This window comes from Poecilia reticulata, chromosome 12, assembly GCF_904066995.2.
Source record: "Poecilia reticulata chromosome 12, P_reticulata-male-v2, whole genome shotgun sequence".
Classification (NCBI taxonomy): Eukaryota; Metazoa; Chordata; class Actinopteri; order Cyprinodontiformes; family Poeciliidae; genus Poecilia; species Poecilia reticulata.
The window spans coordinates 13,858,476-13,874,652 of NC_088841.1; the positions used below are offsets into that span (position 1 = coordinate 13,858,476).

Genomic DNA, 16,177 nt, shown 5'->3' on the forward strand with positions numbered 1-16,177 from the left:
AAACACAAATCCCTCCTTGTTATTGAAAATAAAAATCTGTATCTAAAAAATAAATAAAAAAAAGTACAATACCTAGGTTCCCTATGTGGCCACAAAACAGCAGAAAACAAGAAAATAGAGAATTCTTGCCAAAGTTCCCATTTAAAACAGGAAATGAAACAGTTTTGCAAAACATTATCTATCACAGAGTTTCTCTCAGTACACAGGTTTAAGCTTCACAGTCAACCACATTACAGATGCCCAAAGGGAAGGAGAATGGTACTCAGTGACTTTATGTCAGATTTTATGTGGTCCTACAACAAGGAAGATGTAACTTCAGCTGTGCATCAAGGTGTGAAAGCAGGCAAGGACTAAACTAAAAGACAAAAGGAAAAAAACATATTCCCATAAGAGACCCTTCTAGAGGTCACTGAATGTAAAACATGAATTAGGATTTCAGCAAACTAATGTTGCATTCTAGTTGTACTCAGAACTTGAAAATACCAACTTTCCAGTCAGAAAAATAAACTGGAACGCCCTCCTAAATCAAATTTCCCACTAGGAAAGACCAACTCCAACTACCCACAGTTAGGACTTGTAAACTTGGATTTTACGTTTCAATATGGCTGCTCCTCACATCAACAGTAGTAAGATGTGGTGGAAACATATCATTTTACAAGACACATGTAAAAGAGCATGTAAAATTAATGCCTGCAACTCTAAACTGAACAAATTAAAATTGCTTATGGAAAGTAAAGCTTAAAATGATGTTTGTAAGAACTATTGCAGACCTCATTTATGGGCGACGCCATGTTCAAATTCTGACTTCTTAACTAGGACGCTGCCAAATCCTGCTCCGAGTTCCCACTTCCCACATAACTTGAACCCAGCATAACATACATATGCTAAAATGCTAATGCCAAATACCTTTCACTGTACTGTTTTGTTGTTGTTTTTTACTGTACGACAACATTCCAGTTTGGGAAAGGAAGAGTCCGAGGGCAGAGCTGGCCTTCCTGACGAGCTTATCTAGCTGCTTCCTCTCAGCTCTAGATAAACTGCTGTAATCACAAATTCTAAAAAGAGCGTCCCCCGCACTTCAAATGACCTCAGCCTCCATAGCAGGAAGAATCTGCTCTGACCCTTCCTGTAAAGGGCTCCAATACCACCAATGTAGTCCAACTTGTGGTTAATCCATGATCTCAGTGCAAGTGCGCTGGATGTTCACCAGTGCCAATGTGGTGACTTGGTTTTCTCTGCACCGATTAGGAAATGGTTCTGCTGGCACCAGTCCATCTCTACAATGTTCATCTATACAGGATGGATATTATAGCGCTTCAGTAACCAGATGCATCTCTGGGTGTTTTTTTTTTTGCTTAACTTAATAAGAAGAATACAATAAAAGACAGATTTTGAATAAATTAAACATAATTTAACTATAACTATAATCACCAATCAAATGGTTAGGAATGGGAGAAATCTTATGGTGGGAATTATGCTGCATATGTGTGTCTCTCTTACACATTGCCCTAATTCTGTCTTCTGTCTTTCATACTGATTTGTTACATTTACATTTGAAAAAAAATCTATACCCCAAAAGGATCCGGAAAAGCCAGTCCAGGGGACACCGACAGTCATTATGTGACAGTTTACCCAGCCATTATTACAGAGGACCCAGAAAAAAAAAAAAGAGTTAATCCCTGTTCTGAACCCTTTTCTGCAAGAACAGGAGGTTGTTTGAAAAGTTGGGAAACTGCTGTGTGTAGGATTTAAAAGTTCTCATCTGGGGCGAGTGCCAATTCATCCCATTTGATCCAGGGTGGAACAAAGAGGAGATTTGATGAGAGGCACACAAGGTGTCCTCGCTTCTCTTCATTGAATTTCTTTTAACAAGCTTTTCAGATAACGTCCAAAAAACTCATCCTCTTCCATGCAGGCGTCCAAAACCACCAAAACCCAGTTTGTATAGGTTTATTTAATCAGGGCAGTGGATCAAATTTATTCTCTCCATTTAATCCACGAAGGCAGACACTTGTATGTCAGATGCCAGAATGTTTAACAGAAACAGTAGAGGATAATTTGAGTCCCTTACAGCAGCTGTATCTAGGAAGCTGCACATCTGCCTATGATAGATGAACTTGGCATGTTTAACAATACCATGGGTTTTATCAATACCTATGCACTTTAATCATGGCAGAACCGGCCAACCTGAGCTTCTGCACTTTTGTTCAATGCTCTATGGTCTTCTTTTTAGAAAAGCAGATTTTAGAAATTAAGTCCCAGAGTCTGAAGGACGTGTTGCTGGAGGTCCAGTGTGTCATTCTTCACAGTCAGTGATGACTTAGGGAGCCTGTAATCTGTTGTTCTTGGTTCGTTCTAGTCATCAGAGCCATCTGCCAGAAAAGTTTAGAGCACATTGCATTTTACTTTTGCGGACAAGCTTTATGGTGATGTTGATTTCATTTCCCAGCAGGACTTGGTGCACAATGTCAAAAGTGCCAATGCCTGTTTTTATGCCTGTTTGACAAGCAAACTCGCCTGATCTGGATCCAATAGAAAGACTATGTGGTAACAAAAAAGGAAGTAAAAAATGAAGTCGCAACAATGCAGACAAATTAAACCCTGCTACTAAAGCAACTTGGGATGGATAAAATTTTAAATAACATTCTAAAAGATTGAGATGCCCTTGTATATAGAAGGAAAATTTGACAGATGGTGCAAGCACTGTGCAGCAAAAAAAAAAAAAAAGAATAATTATGCAATAACTACTATAATCTTTTCTGTGCTCCTGTCTGAACAGCTGCTGGGTTGGTTTGTTTGTCAGATAAACAAATACTTTAACATACTTTTGACTAGAGATTCACTCTAGATCAGAGAAAATACACAACAGAGAATACACAAATCCCCAGAGGAGGAGAGAACATTAGGTCTTCACTTGGTTTAAGGCTCTAAATTTCTTCTTGGCAGCAAAAGGAAATGCTCTTAGGGTCGACAGGCACACTGTACCAAACAAAAGCTTTCCGAATGCTCATAGAAAAACTTGACCCAGTTTTTAAAGGCCACATGTCAAATTGGACTAAAATAAGTGGAAAGAGCAAGCATTTCGTAACAGCGTCATAAATTTTACAAGCTTAAACATTTCAGGCAGTAAAATTGATGTTGACGGTAATATAATAATTTACATTTCTGGTCAAGGATTTGTTCGTGATAAATGCTGGTGTTGACTTGTTTGTCCAGTTTGCACAAACTATTAAAGATAACAGTGAGTCCCACATTTAGGTGAGGGGAAACTTCCAAGACTTTTGGACTGAACATGAACAGCTCAATTGTACAGTATGTACCAGATGTGCTAAAACAAATACAAGCCAGCAAGACAGGAATGAGTTCCTATTTAAGTAAGCCTTCCGTTTTGAATCTTCTAAATGGGAATTTAAAAAATGACAGGTAAGGCTGAAGGAAATTTTATAAGAACTAAATCCCCATCTTCAGTCCTGTGTTTGAGTTCAAGATGAGTAGTATGGTGGCCAAAACATGTAAAAGGCTGCAGAAATGCTTTCAGTCGTATCGATATCTTGAGGTTGATTTCCAATCACAGATTGCTTCGAGACACTTTCATTATCAGTAATGTTGAATCCAGAAATAAAAGATCAGAAGTGATTTCTAACGTCTATAAACCCTGAAGCTTGGACAGCAATAGAGTTCCTTCACTGGGTCATTCTGGAGAATTTCTTAATAAACAGATGTAGAAATAAATGTTCTTTGTTCATTTTAAAAAATGAGTTGTTTCATTGTAATATTTCCAGAACCAGAATGCTCAAGTAATTGTGGTCCACAGTCAGAACTTAACCCCTGACCCCTTCCCCAAACATTCACACAAACACCCCATGCATAAAATACCCAAATTAACCTCTGTAATGTGGCCACACCTCTATAATACCTTATTTATATTCATTTATCCCTCCTGATAAATACTAGATTATGAATGAGGCTTCAGTGTCAGAAAACAGTGAAGGTGCAACCCTTCCCTGGTTTGGATAATACCCTCAATAAATAATTCAATGCATCACCAGATAAAGAGGAGAGGCCTCATTACCAGACCAGGGAAGATGTTACTCCACTCAACTCTACTAGCTGTTGTGTGGGATACGATTCTCATCCTAATAGACACACTGCAGGTTTGAGTGTCGTCAGCATCAGATCTTCATCACACTAGAGCTTACCTAAACATGGAGAACATGGCTTTATCGCTCAATGAATCATACACAGAAACAAGATACATATTTTACTGAAATGTGCATGAAGAGACTTCAATTTTTTGGATTCACACAATTATGCTGCAAAGTTCAGACAACAAACACAGAATTTTGACAACATAATTTACACTACAAAAAAACCTAAGGAAAAAAAAATTGTCTTACCATATGAATTAATGACTAAAGATGATGTCTCAGGAGAGTTACCAGGGGGCTTCCGGAGGTAAACTGTAAGACAAGTCATCTTGGACAGAGCCTGTGTGCTTCTTGTGTAGACGGGTTGATTTCAGCCTCAATAAACAGGACAGGGAAGAAACACGATGCCTGTTTGTGCATGCCTGAGTGTGCAAACATACAGCATATAATTACAAGATGCATCCACAGTTGTGGAAATAAATATAATCACAAACATACTTTTACTTTGGAAAGCAAAGTAAAAGTATGTTTGTAATTATATTAATTACAAACAAACATTTGATTTTCTCTAATGTTTCGACTAATGTTTGTAATTAAAATTGAGTAGCCATGGGATAACTGATGTGTTTGCATTTAAAATTTAGTCAGCAGTTTTAACCATTATATTTTGGGGTTTAAAAAAATATAACTTTTCAATACTTGTGAATCAGAAACAACATTTTGAGAAAAACAATGCTCTCAATTAGCAATATATGCATACGTTTTAAAAAGACCTGGAAAAATAAACACAGGACAAAAACAGTGGCTGAGGACTTGGGAAGATTGTGGAAATATGTAGAAGGCACAAGGGGGGAATCATACACAGATATTATACTCCTGTGAGATTACACAGAATAAAACTGAAAAAAGATTATATCTGATGGAAATGAAAATCACAACGAGGAACTGTGCAACATTGTTTATGGGACTGCAAATCTGTTAATCTGTTTTGGGCTAAAGTAGTAGAAAGGCTCAATAATCTGTCCAACTCCTGCTGTATGTTTGTTGTGCAGATCCCAAATCCTAAATGTGCCCAAAAGAATACTTTTTGTTAAGATGGTCGGTTTAGTTACAGCTTCCAGGATTATTTTAAAACGCTGGAAATCAGCTCTAGCAACAAATTTGAAAGAATGGACAGTCACCATATTTGTGTCTAATGAATCTGGATGTGTTACACAGACTCAGGGGCTGAAAGGGGGAGGAGGATTGTCAAGACCCCATGAGACCTTGTATGGGCCAGCATTGGATAGTATTTCGTGCCGCAAACCAGATTTCCTATGGATTAAATGACCTTTTATGATTTCCCCCCCATTTCTTATCTCAGTTTTCTGCTCCTTTGCCTTATTATTTTATGCCTTAGCAAATTCTGATGAAAGCAATTAATCTGTAACAAAAGACCAACTCTTACTTACATATTTGCTATATTTGTTTATTTGTTCCAATAATGTAAAAAGTGCACTATATATTTTAAAAGAAAACATAAGTATTTAGTACATCTCCAGAAGACGTTCATGGTGTTTACAACTGCAATAGTCATTAAAAACAATTATTTGTGAAAGCAAAAGTTGGTTTAAACCAAAGCACACTTTCTTCACAGATTTGTTTCCTTTAATGTCTCTAATAGCCAAATAAGAGCTTTCAAGTTTTATTCAAAAGCTGGACATATTTTAATTAAACAACGAAACTCCTTCAGGATTATGTTCAAGGAGATTTTGAAGTATTTATTTTAAAGAATAAAGAATTTAATTCAGATTCATATTAATTCAAATCTGCAAGGGATTAAAAACATCAGCAGACCTCCACTTCAGAGGAAGCAGCAACGACAACAATCCAACAGTTAGTACCCAGGTTAAATGATCTGTAAATGTGTTTAATACCACAGAAAACACAAACAATACAGCATCGAGTTAATGCAGCAATAATCCAGATTACAGTGCATCATGATTTAAAACACCTCAAGGTGAAATGTGACACAACAGCAATATCTGCATCACACTGCGTGAGCATGTTGCTGAGCAGCAATGTACTAGTAACCCAAGGATGAACTTTCAAAATTAATCCTGATTACCAGTTGACCCGATTACCAAGAAAGCACCAAAATCAAAGCCTTACTTAATAGAGATGCACAGATCTGGCAGAAAGCGACACTGCTGCTTGGCCAGTGCAATCTATGTCAGCACAATGCTCACAATGATAACGCATCCTCAATTAGACCATTTTAGGCTATGTCCAGTAATCTCTTTATCCTGTCTCTTGTCTGTTTCTCAGGACTTTGAAAACTCCTGATCGTTCACCTTTGTCCCCTCATTCCGATCTGCCAGGAAAAACAAAAAATCCCTGATTCAATAGGTCTTTATCAGCTCAAAGGAAAAGAAAACAAAGTAGTTCTCTGAAACTCCTACACAGCTTTCCCAAACGGGAAGCAGAGTAGGACTTCCATATGTCAGTCATTTACGAAGACAAACTCATTTGACAACAAATGTTCTGCATTTTTTGCTGACATATAGAACCTTGCAAAACTATTAATACCTCTGGACACATTTTACGTGTTCAAGCCAAAAAAAAAAAAAAACCCTTCCCTCAGTATTGTTAAAACTTTGTGAATATTTATAGGATCACCTACAAAATTACTGCTGCATGTCATGTCTGCCAACTTTCAGGTGTAAAAGTTCTGTTCATGTTTCTTTTAGGAATAGCTCAAGCTCAGGCACCACCAGGTGTCACTTGACCAAAACACTCTCTTCCAGAGTAATGGCTTATAGCAAACTGCAAATTGAATTTCTTATGACTTTCTTTCAATAACAATTTTCTTCTTGCCAACTTTTTCTTAAACCCAATATTTGTGGAAACATTAGTTGTCAGAAGTTGTAGGTTTCTGCAGCTCCTACAGGATTATCATGTGCTTCTTGCCTGCGTTTCTGACTAAATCTCTCCTTTCCCAGCCGGTTGGCTTAGGTGGGTAGCCATGTTTTGGTAGGCTTGCAGCTATGCCATTCACTCATACTCATACTCTAAGATGATGGATTGGACGGTTCTCCACAAGATGTTCAAAGCTCGAGATGCCGTTATACCGTATTACCTGTAGCAACTTCCAACGGATTTGCAACTCAATCCCTGCACTACATTACGTTTCTTGGTCTTCATGATGCCATTTGTTCTCTTAACAAACCTCTGAGTCACTCATTGTCTAAATGGCAATGAGTGAAAAAAGACAAGCATACAGATGTTTTAGCTCTTGAGTTGTCAGTAACAAGAGCTAGAGGCCTTCACCTGACACCATAGTTGCCTTATAAAACTCAGACAATCTATAAAAAAAATGTGTGCTGTAAATTTCAATCATAAAATTGTACACATATTATGAAAGAACAGTACCTGAAAACATAGAAGAAAACAAAGGCAAGAGTGACAATTAAGATGTAGTAGAGAAGAAGGCAAGTTAACAATTATACTAAAATTAAATCAGGTAAATATGTTGGCCAGTAAAGCAAAGTCCCAAGTAGATGGGTAATACAGAGTACTTCTAAAATTTGGTTTACTGTAATACAATTGCACAGCCTAGTGGATTCAGTGTGAATTGCAATCAGTGTTACCACATCAATGTTGATTTGCAAACTGTGACTCAATCATTAACAAAACTGGCAGGATAAATATGAAACATGGAACAAAAACATCTGAAAAAGAATAAACAATTACTACACTGAAAAAACTAAAACGGTATGAATTCATCATTGTGCTACAGCTATTGTACTTGACTGACCAGGTTCTTTCTCATGCATTTAATGTACATATGTTTTAATTGTATTTTATTTATGTGAACTGCCGTTTTTCCATGGTAAAATGACTGTGAATCATTCAACATTCAATATAACTTGGACTCACTAGAAATCACAAAAGGTAAGAATTGCAACTTTAACAGCTGCAACATATTCAATTAAAGAAACGACTTCATTACAGCCAACAATAAAGCCAACAAATACCTAGTGAACGCATTGTACTCCAGTATCGTGAACCAAATATTTAAACTTTCTTAAAGCTGTCTTCCGGAATATTAGACTTCTAACACTTAAATTTAATTTAATAGGGAGTGAATGTTACACTTTGTCAACTCTGTGCATACAAGAAAACAAGTCTACGTTCAGCATCAAGCTGAATTGTAAGTTGTGGAAAGTTGTGACTTAGCAAAAAAGAAAAAAAAGTTCTTACCTGGGTCAGCCAATGTAAAAAAAACCGAAAGGTGCAAACGAGTAGCAAGCGGCACTGGGCGAAACCGCATTCATCATATGCGAAACGAGCTGCAAACTACGGTGGCTGACAGGTGCAAACGCAAAACGGCTCTTTGACATTTTATACAATTTAAAAGGTACTTCCTGAGAATACATAAGGTATTAATGTGTTGCATTGGGTAGAGCGAAACAATTAAAAAGAAATCAAATCAATTATTAAGCAAAAGTTTAAGAACGATGCAAGAAACAGCGGGAATAAGAAAGAACTGGCAGGTGGCCTTACAGTATTCAAAAAAAACTTGGAGAACAGGACGAAATAGAAAGGACGGTTTGGCCCATACAGGGTTAAATAGTACTTTACTTTAAAATAGGAAAACATCCAACAAAATACAATTTTTGTTTTCAAGAAAAGACAATAAAACATGGTTTGTTGTTCTGTTCCAAATATTCTGTTGTTGAAATAAGGGAATTTGTATGTAAACTACAAGACAATAAATTACAGTTAAATATGCAAGATCTTTTGAAAGAACTTTCCACTTCTGAATATTTTTGTTCTCTACTGAAAAGACGACAAAATTAATAGAAAGAATTTAGAAAATTTGATTTGTTTTGTGTGGTATAATATACATGTAAGGTCCCGGTCCACACTCCACTCCAGTAGATGACAGTAACGCACATCAATACGTTGCTTTCCAGCCGTCATAAAAGAAGAAGAAGCAGGAAAAAGAGGAAAAAGAAGAAGAAAAAGAGAGAAGCAATTTACAGAGCATGCGCACTACGAAACCATAATAAATACGTCTGAATCAAACCAAATAGCGTAGCTAACGCAAAATCCCACGCATAATTTGTTTTCTAAAGCTCATGCTTGATTTGAATTAGAATATTTACGCTGGTGAGTAAACGTCTTATCTTTACTTAACTTTGTAAACAGCATCACTTAATGAACAGTGTCAGAGAACTGTTAAATGATCTTGATTACTAGTTTGTTCTCGTTTTATTCCGCACTCCGCAGTTAGGTGTGGAGGAAGTGCTTCGCATGCTAAGCTTGGTAAAGCTCGTGCTGTTATTCCTGTCTCCACCTGGAGCTTTCTAGCTAAACTAAGTTAATTTCAACAGAGTTTTAAAGTTGATATCTAATTCTTGTTTTAAAAAGAAAAAAAATTAAAAGCCAGTCTCTTTTTTTTCACTTTTTGTTTTGTGCTAGGTTTTTACGTAAGAGCTTTTGTGAATGCTTCCTGTAACGTTCTACACAGAAAATATTAGCATTATTGTCTTAGTCAAAGCAGACATGAAGAATAAAGATTGACTTAACTTCACCACTGTGTGCCATGGAGTTTCTCCCAGTGCTTGACCCGCTTGATAGACCTAAAGAAGGAATCTGGTATGTATAGTAAAAATGTATCATTTGTACCATTTATGTAAGAATAGAAATTATCTCTTGTTTTTTTTTCTGAAATCCTTTTTGCTGTCAACAGGTATTCATTGATACCAAGTGGAAGCACCCCAGGGGTTGGTGTGGGTCATACCTGCACGTTTGTTCCCTCTGAAGATGGAGGAAAAGGAAGAATAGTTATTGTTGGGGGAGCTAATCCCAGTGGCAGTTTTTCAGAGTCATATGCTATAAATCTAGGTAAAAATATCCACAACCAGTTTTTAACGTGTACCTGTTATAGCTTAAGCATATGATAAAGCATTAGCCACTTAGACTTTGTAAGTAAAACATTAGTTATGTACTTGACTAGTGACTCCTTCAAGTTAAAAGTCACAAGTCTGGATTTGTATGTTTATTCTTCTTTACCAGATAATCATGAATGGATCACATCCGACTGGAAAGGTTTAGAAGCCCGATATGAACACTGCAGTTTTGTGTCTGAAAGCTGTCCACAGTGCCTGTGGGTGTTTGGTGGGGCACAGCAGACGGGGAATCGCAAATGTATCCAGAAACTACAGCTTTCTGGTAAATCTTGTCTTAAGCTTTTCTTCTAATCAGCAGTTGTTTATAATTCCTATGAAAACAGTGAAGTCTATTTTGTTTCCAGACAAGGAGCCTCAGTGGAAAAATGTAGAAGCAAAAGGGGAGCTTCCCAGTCCCAGGACGTACCACACCAGCTCAGCCTGCATAGGGGACAAACTGTATGTGTTTTCTGGTGGGGAAGCAGGCGCTGCACCCGTCTCAGACACCAAACTTCATGTGTTTGATACAGGTTAGAGAGCAAAGAACCAGCTTTGTAAGATAATCATAATAAGCAGTGTTTTGCAAAGAATGCTGAGGAATATATGAAATTATGCTAAATGAATCCAATAAAAATCACAAACTTTGCACAAACAAAAATGTGCTAACTTCTTTCAGAGAACTGTAAGGAGGGTCCATGTAAAGAATAAAATTTTGACAAATTCTGATTATAAGTGGATAAAGTAATTCTAATTACCATAATACTAGTGTGAAAGGACAGAATGTTAGGCGTGCAGTTTTTGACTATAAAGGAGAGTGACACCTCTTTAAGCTTTGTACAAAGTTGAATAAGTATCCAAGAGGCATAATGCTGCTCAACTTCCTCTAATAACCACCTTGCTGCATCTAGTCTTTTCAAAACAGAGGAAGGTGTATTCATATAAATGGCATTGCTGTTGTCCATTACAAAGAGAAAGTGACATTGGACAGGTTTCATAATAGCTACTTTTTAAAACTAAATTAAAAATACAGGCTAATTGTTCATCAAGCCAGTTTAAGTATTTATATGTCTTCTAAACTATCTAGTATGACAATTGAGGAATTGACTGTTTTAAGATCGATGGGAGAGAATACCATAAATTCAGTCCGCTTTGAGTTCAGATATTATTTTAGTTTCAACAGACATTGCTGCAGTGACTGTGGAGCTCTCTGTAAAAGCTCTACAACTTGATCTCAGTAGTGTGTGTAAATGTACGTTATGAAAGGCAGCTCCTCAAAATACATTGCTTCAATGGTAACAAATTCAAGAAAAGATTTGTGCTAATTTAATGCTTTGCGTGTGAATGTCTTTCCAGTTTCTTCCACTTGGTTTCAACCAGAAACACAAGGTGGGCAACCGGCGTCCAGACACGGACACGTCATAGCTGCTGTTGGCTCGAAGATTTATATTCATGGAGGCATGGCTGGAGATAAGTTCTTCAGTGATATGTATTCTCTTGACTCATGTAAGCCTCTTACCAAGGTAAAACATATAAACTATGGAAATTCTGGCTAATCTAATATTGGAATCCATATTTAAAGGGATCATGAAGTGGGAGAAAGTGCAGTCAAAAGGAGATATCCCACCAGCCGTTGCAGCCCATTCGGCTGTGGTACAGGGTGCAAACGTCTATATATTTGGAGGGCTGACTGTAGACGGCGCCGTCAACTCAATGTACAGATTTAATACTGGTACACTGCCTTTACCTGGTTTTCATTTTCTTGAACTCATGTTTCTTAAGACCAGACATGTCATGCTGTTTTCTGTGTTTGCAGATAAGAGCAGATGGACCCTAATGAAATTTGGAGATTTGCCACCAAACCGCCTGGACCACTCCATGTGTTTATTGCCATGGCAGTTGTGTAGGGAGAGGAATGCAGATGGGACGCAGACCAACAGTCCAGACTTTGAAACCATCAATCTGGCTTTTGCATTTGGAGGAATGGACACCCACGGCGTTATTTATAATGACTGCATTGTGACCGTTGTCAAGTAAACTTTTGCCATTCAAGGTTCATGTCAGTTCCTGCAAATTCCAGAAGTCACTGATTTTTAGAGCTGCCTGTATGTTTAACTCTTGACAGCTTTTACATGTAGGTTTCAAATTTCAATGTACAACTTTCAGTGTTACCAGAAGTCTTTTAAACTATTCTCACCATTAGAATTCTAATTTTCTCCAGGATGACAGTTTCAAGTAGAATTCTATTCTGTTGCAAATGTCATTTTTAATCATTTCGATCCTATTATGTAAAATTTGAATTTAAAGCCATAAGTTAACTCTGTGCCAACCCTGAATTTTGTGTTGAAGGAAATCCTATCCAACAAGTATCAAATTAATGCAGCATGAGACCACCAGCTAATAGTTTGTATGAAACATTTATTTCAGTGTCTTTCCAGAAGTACAATAAATAACTTTGAGCATTGCCTGTGAACAGAACCATTGATCCCACAGACACCATCCTAAGTGTACCTGCTAATAACTTGTCCACCCAAATAACCCCCTCCCCTTCACAAAACCCCCATTAGGACTGCCTGAGAACAGCAGCAACAAGCCTCATCTGGGCTGACGAATCTCCGCCTTGCAGCGAAGGACATTTCTCACACTGAAGTTGATTTTCAAGTCATAGAAAATTCAGTATGGTTGCTTGTTGTCACCCCTTCCCTGTCACTCCTCTCACTATTGAGTCCCATCAGTTCAAATTCATGTTAATGCCACCTAAAAGGGAAAAGGGCAACCAAAGACTTCAAGCCTGCCTACAACTCATCTTTTTCTTGCTCCTCGGCATCCTCTGGTGGAGGTCCGCCTGCACTGCCGTAGAGCTTGCTGATGATGGGCTGAACAACTTCCTCCAGCTCCTTCTTCTTAGCCTGGAAGTCTTCCAGATCGGCATCTTGGTGGGACTCCATCCACTCAATCTTCTCCTCAACAGCCTTCTCAATGGCCTCCTTGTCCTCGTCTGACAGTTTGCCGCCGAGCTTCTCCTTGTCGCCGATTTGGTTCTTCAGAGAGTAGGCGTAGCTTTCCAGTTCATTGCGGGAGTCGATCCTCTCCTTCAGCTTCCTGTCTTCGTCAGCAAAGCGCTCGGCGTCGTTCACCATCCTCTCGATGTCTTCAGGGGTCAGGCGGTTCTGGTCATTTGTGATGGTGATCTTGTTCTTGTTACCTGTTCCCTTGTCTTCAGCGGTGACGCGCAGAATGCCATTGACATCGATTTCAAAGGTGACTTCAATCTGTGGAACTCCACGAGGGGCAGGGGGGATGCCAGTCAGGTCGAAGGTGCCCAGCAGATGGTTGTCTTTTGTCAGAGGACGCTCACCTAAAAAATAAAAAGATAATGATTAGGCTTTTATAACATTTTACATTCATGATCAATTTTAAAATTTCATATTATGCATTTGGAGTTCTGTCCAATTCTTACCTTCATAAACTTTAATTGTGACAGTAGGCTGGTTATCTGAGGCTGTAGAGAAGATCTGAGATTTCTTTGTTGGCACCACAGTGTTCCTGGGGATCAGTTTGGTCATGACTCCTCCAACAGTCTCGATACCAAGGGTGAGGGGGCACACATCCAGAAGGACCACTTCTCCTGCAAGGACAGAAAGATTTTTTTTGATGAGCAAACACTAGCCATTTTAATCATGTTTAGCAATTTCAACTAAGCCAAAGAAAACTTACCAGTATCTTCTTCTCCAGAGAGCACTCCAGCCTGGACAGCAGCTCCGTACGCCACAGCCTCATCAGGATTGATGCCCCTGGACGGCTCTTTGCCATTGAAGAACTCCTTCACCAGCTGCTGGATTTTAGGGATACGAGTGGAGCCTCCAACAAGCACGATCTCATCAATGTCAGACTTCTTCAGGTCCGAGTCTTCCAGGACTTTTTGTACAGGTTTCATTGTAGCGCGGAACAGGTCCTGAATTTTGAAGAGAAGTGAAAAGTTGTAAGCCACTTTAGAGAAACCTTGTTACATTACTGTTGTGCAGCTCTTTAAGGAGACTCAACTTACCATGTTCAGCTCTTCAAACTTGGCACGGGTTAGGGTCTCAGAGAAGTCTTCTCCCTCAAAAAAGGACTCGATCTCAATACGAGCCTGGTGCTGGGCAGACAGAGCCCTCTTTGCCTTCTCGACCTCACGACGGAGCTTCTGCACAGCGCGGTTGTCTTTGCGCACATCCTTGCCGGTCTTCTTCTTGTACAGCTTGATGAAGTGCTCCATGACACGTTGGTCAAAGTCTTCACCTCCCAGGTGAGTGTCACCGTTGGTGGCTACCACTTCAAACACACCGTTGTCAATGGTCAGAAGGGAGACATCAAAGGTACCACCGCCCAGATCGAACACAAGGATGTTCTTCTCGCCATCTCTCTTATCCAGGCCATAAGCAATAGCGGCAGCAGTACTAGATGCAAATAAAAACTAAAAGTTAGTATTATACAGAAGAAAGTAAAATATTTCTATAATTTCAACATTTTGTTTAAATACTTACGGCTCATTGATGATTCTCATGACATTCAAACCAGCAATGGTGCCAGCATCCTTAGTGGCCTGGCGCTGAGCATCATTGAAGTAGGCAGGGACAGTGACCACAGCATGTGTGACCTGAGCACAAAAGGAAACAATTTTTGTAAGTTTCAGTAATTTATTAGAAACTAGTATTAAATCAAGTGGTTTGTGGAAACGTCTCTCACCTTCTTGCCAAGGTAAGCCTCAGCAGTCTCCTTCATCTTGGTCAGGACCATAGCAGAGATCTCCTCTGGGGCAAAGGTTTTGATCTGGCCACCACCAATGTCAACCTGGATGTGGGGCTTGCTCTTCTTCTCAATAACCTAAAATGGGACATGAATGTTAAAAAGAAAAATCTGGAGAACATAAAATAAAACCCCTTCAATTATGACCACTACTGCAACAGCTAAGAGTTGAAACTCACCTTGAAAGGCAGGTATTTGATGTCCTGCTGCACAGAGGAGTCGCCCCATGTGCGACCGATCAGCCTCTTGGCATCAAAGACCGTGTTCTCTGGGTTAGAGGTCAGCTGATTCTTAGCAGCATCACCAATGAGACGCTCACCCTCACTGGTGAAGGCCACATATGAGGGGGTGATGCGGTTACCCTGGTCATTAGCAATAATCTCCACACGTCCATTCTTGAAGACTCCAACACTGAAAATTAAAGAGAGGTTAGTTTTGAGTACTCTTCTTGGTATCTCAATGAAGGAAAAGAAAACATTTCAAAGATGTCTGACATTTTGAATACGACTTAATTCATTACCATGAGTAGGTTGTCCCCAGGTCAATTCCTATGACAGTGCCCACACCGTCCTTCTTGTCGTCGTCATCAGCACGCACGGTGCCGACCACAAGCACTACAAGCCACAACAGCTTCATCGTTGCTTTTCTTTTTCTGGACGCAGAAATGAGGAAAACCTACAAAAGACAAAATAAGACTATTCAAGTATCCAGAATGCACCACGAGGCCCCCTTCCTTAACCGATCAATAGAAGTTTGTAGTCGTTGCCCACCATTTAGAGACAGGAAACAACCATTACAACCAAATGCATGGGAAAAAAACATCAAGTAAAATTACAAGCTGGAATAACAGGATAAATAGTCTTAATCTCAAACAAATGTTAGCATTAATGTCAGTTATTGGCTAATGTACATGTCAATATCATGGAAGAACGAAGACCGAATAAAAATGTAACAAAGTCACACTGCATTCAAATTACGTTTTTTTGTTGTTTTTTTAAATGGCAACTGCAGTATTAAAAAGAGACTATTGTTGTCGATGCTTTGCTTGCGTTATACATTGGTTACATGAAACGATTTGGAAAACGCTTATGCTAGGTGGAACACGAAATGTCACAATATTCTACAATATTTACACAGATTTATGTACTTACCGTTACTACAACGTTATCAACGATTTAAAGGCCTCGACAATGAATCAATCCAGTCAAGTTTCCTCCGAATGAGTTGCGTATCTTCTTATGTATCCTCTACGATCTTGCCTGTTCAGAATGATGCTGAGAAATGTGTGCTTTCTCCATATATAAGCCG

At 38.8% G+C, this 16,177-nt stretch overlaps 3 protein-coding genes across 6 annotated transcripts in view; 1 reads left to right on the plus strand and 2 right to left on the minus strand.

Annotated features, from left to right (window-relative positions):
- rgs3a (regulator of G protein signaling 3a) overlaps positions 1-8,485 on the minus strand; it is a 142,223-nt gene extending 133,738 nt beyond the window's left edge. Inside the window, exons 1-2 of one of the 2 annotated variants that reach the window (XM_008424364.3) lie at positions 8,391-8,485; positions 4,398-4,570 (exon numbers count right to left, since the gene is read on the minus strand). In XM_008424364.3, coding sequence (XP_008422586.1) covers positions 4,398-4,476 — 79 coding nt within the window. In that variant the 5' untranslated portion in view covers positions 4,477-4,570; positions 8,391-8,485. Of the gene's footprint in view, positions 1-1,571; positions 1,633-4,397; positions 4,571-8,390 lie in introns of those variants that run through there. The other variant, XM_081613060.1, reaches the window with a different exon arrangement.
- A 658-nt stretch (positions 8,486-9,143) lies between these two features.
- Positions 9,144-12,545, plus strand: rabepk (Rab9 effector protein with kelch motifs). 3 transcript variants are annotated; one of them, XM_008424359.3, is made up of 8 exons: positions 9,144-9,302; positions 9,688-9,791; positions 9,886-10,040; positions 10,212-10,367; positions 10,450-10,614; positions 11,438-11,587; positions 11,664-11,813; positions 11,898-12,545. In XM_008424359.3, the coding sequence occupies exons 2-8, from the start codon at positions 9,739-9,741 to the stop codon at positions 12,116-12,118; spliced, it is 1,050 nt and encodes a 349-aa protein (XP_008422581.1). In that variant the 5' UTR covers positions 9,144-9,302; positions 9,688-9,738; the 3' UTR covers positions 12,119-12,545. The 3 variants fall into 3 exon arrangements, with proteins under 3 accessions (XP_008422581.1, XP_008422582.1, XP_008422584.1); XM_008424360.3 differs by having other exon boundaries at positions 9,145-9,302; positions 9,615-9,791; XM_008424362.2 differs by having other exon boundaries at positions 9,152-9,302; positions 9,697-9,791.
- On the minus strand, positions 12,480-16,177 carry hspa5 (heat shock protein 5). Its single transcript, XM_008424363.3, has 9 exons — positions 16,021-16,177; positions 15,390-15,544; positions 15,049-15,280; positions 14,810-14,947; positions 14,608-14,720; positions 14,130-14,520; positions 13,799-14,036; positions 13,542-13,709; positions 12,480-13,439 (listed from the first exon to the last, which is right to left on the minus strand). Exons 2-9 carry the CDS (start codon positions 15,503-15,505, stop codon positions 12,877-12,879), a joined length of 1,959 nt encoding a protein of 652 aa, XP_008422585.1. The 5' UTR covers positions 15,506-15,544; positions 16,021-16,177; the 3' UTR covers positions 12,480-12,876.

Coding starts and splice junctions, on each gene's coding strand:
- hspa5 (XM_008424363.3), bottom strand. CDS start 15,505: ATGAAGCTGTTGTGGCTTGTAGTGCTTGTGGTCGGCACCGTGCGTGCT. Junction 14,721..14,809: donor AGGCTTACCTTGGCAAGAAG/GTGAGAGACGTT, acceptor TTTTGTGCTCAG/GTCACACATGCTGTGGTCAC. Junction 14,037..14,129: donor AGTTTGAAGAGCTGAACATG/GTAAGTTGAGTC, acceptor TTCAAAATTCAG/GACCTGTTCCGCGCTACAAT.
- rabepk (XM_008424359.3), top strand. CDS start 9,739: ATGGAGTTTCTCCCAGTGCTTGACCCGCTTGATAGACCTAAAGAAGGA. Junction 9,792..9,885: donor AGACCTAAAGAAGGAATCTG/GTATGTATAGTA, acceptor TGCTGTCAACAG/GTATTCATTGATACCAAGTG. Junction 10,041..10,211: donor GTCATATGCTATAAATCTAG/GTAAAAATATCC, acceptor CTTCTTTACCAG/ATAATCATGAATGGATCACA.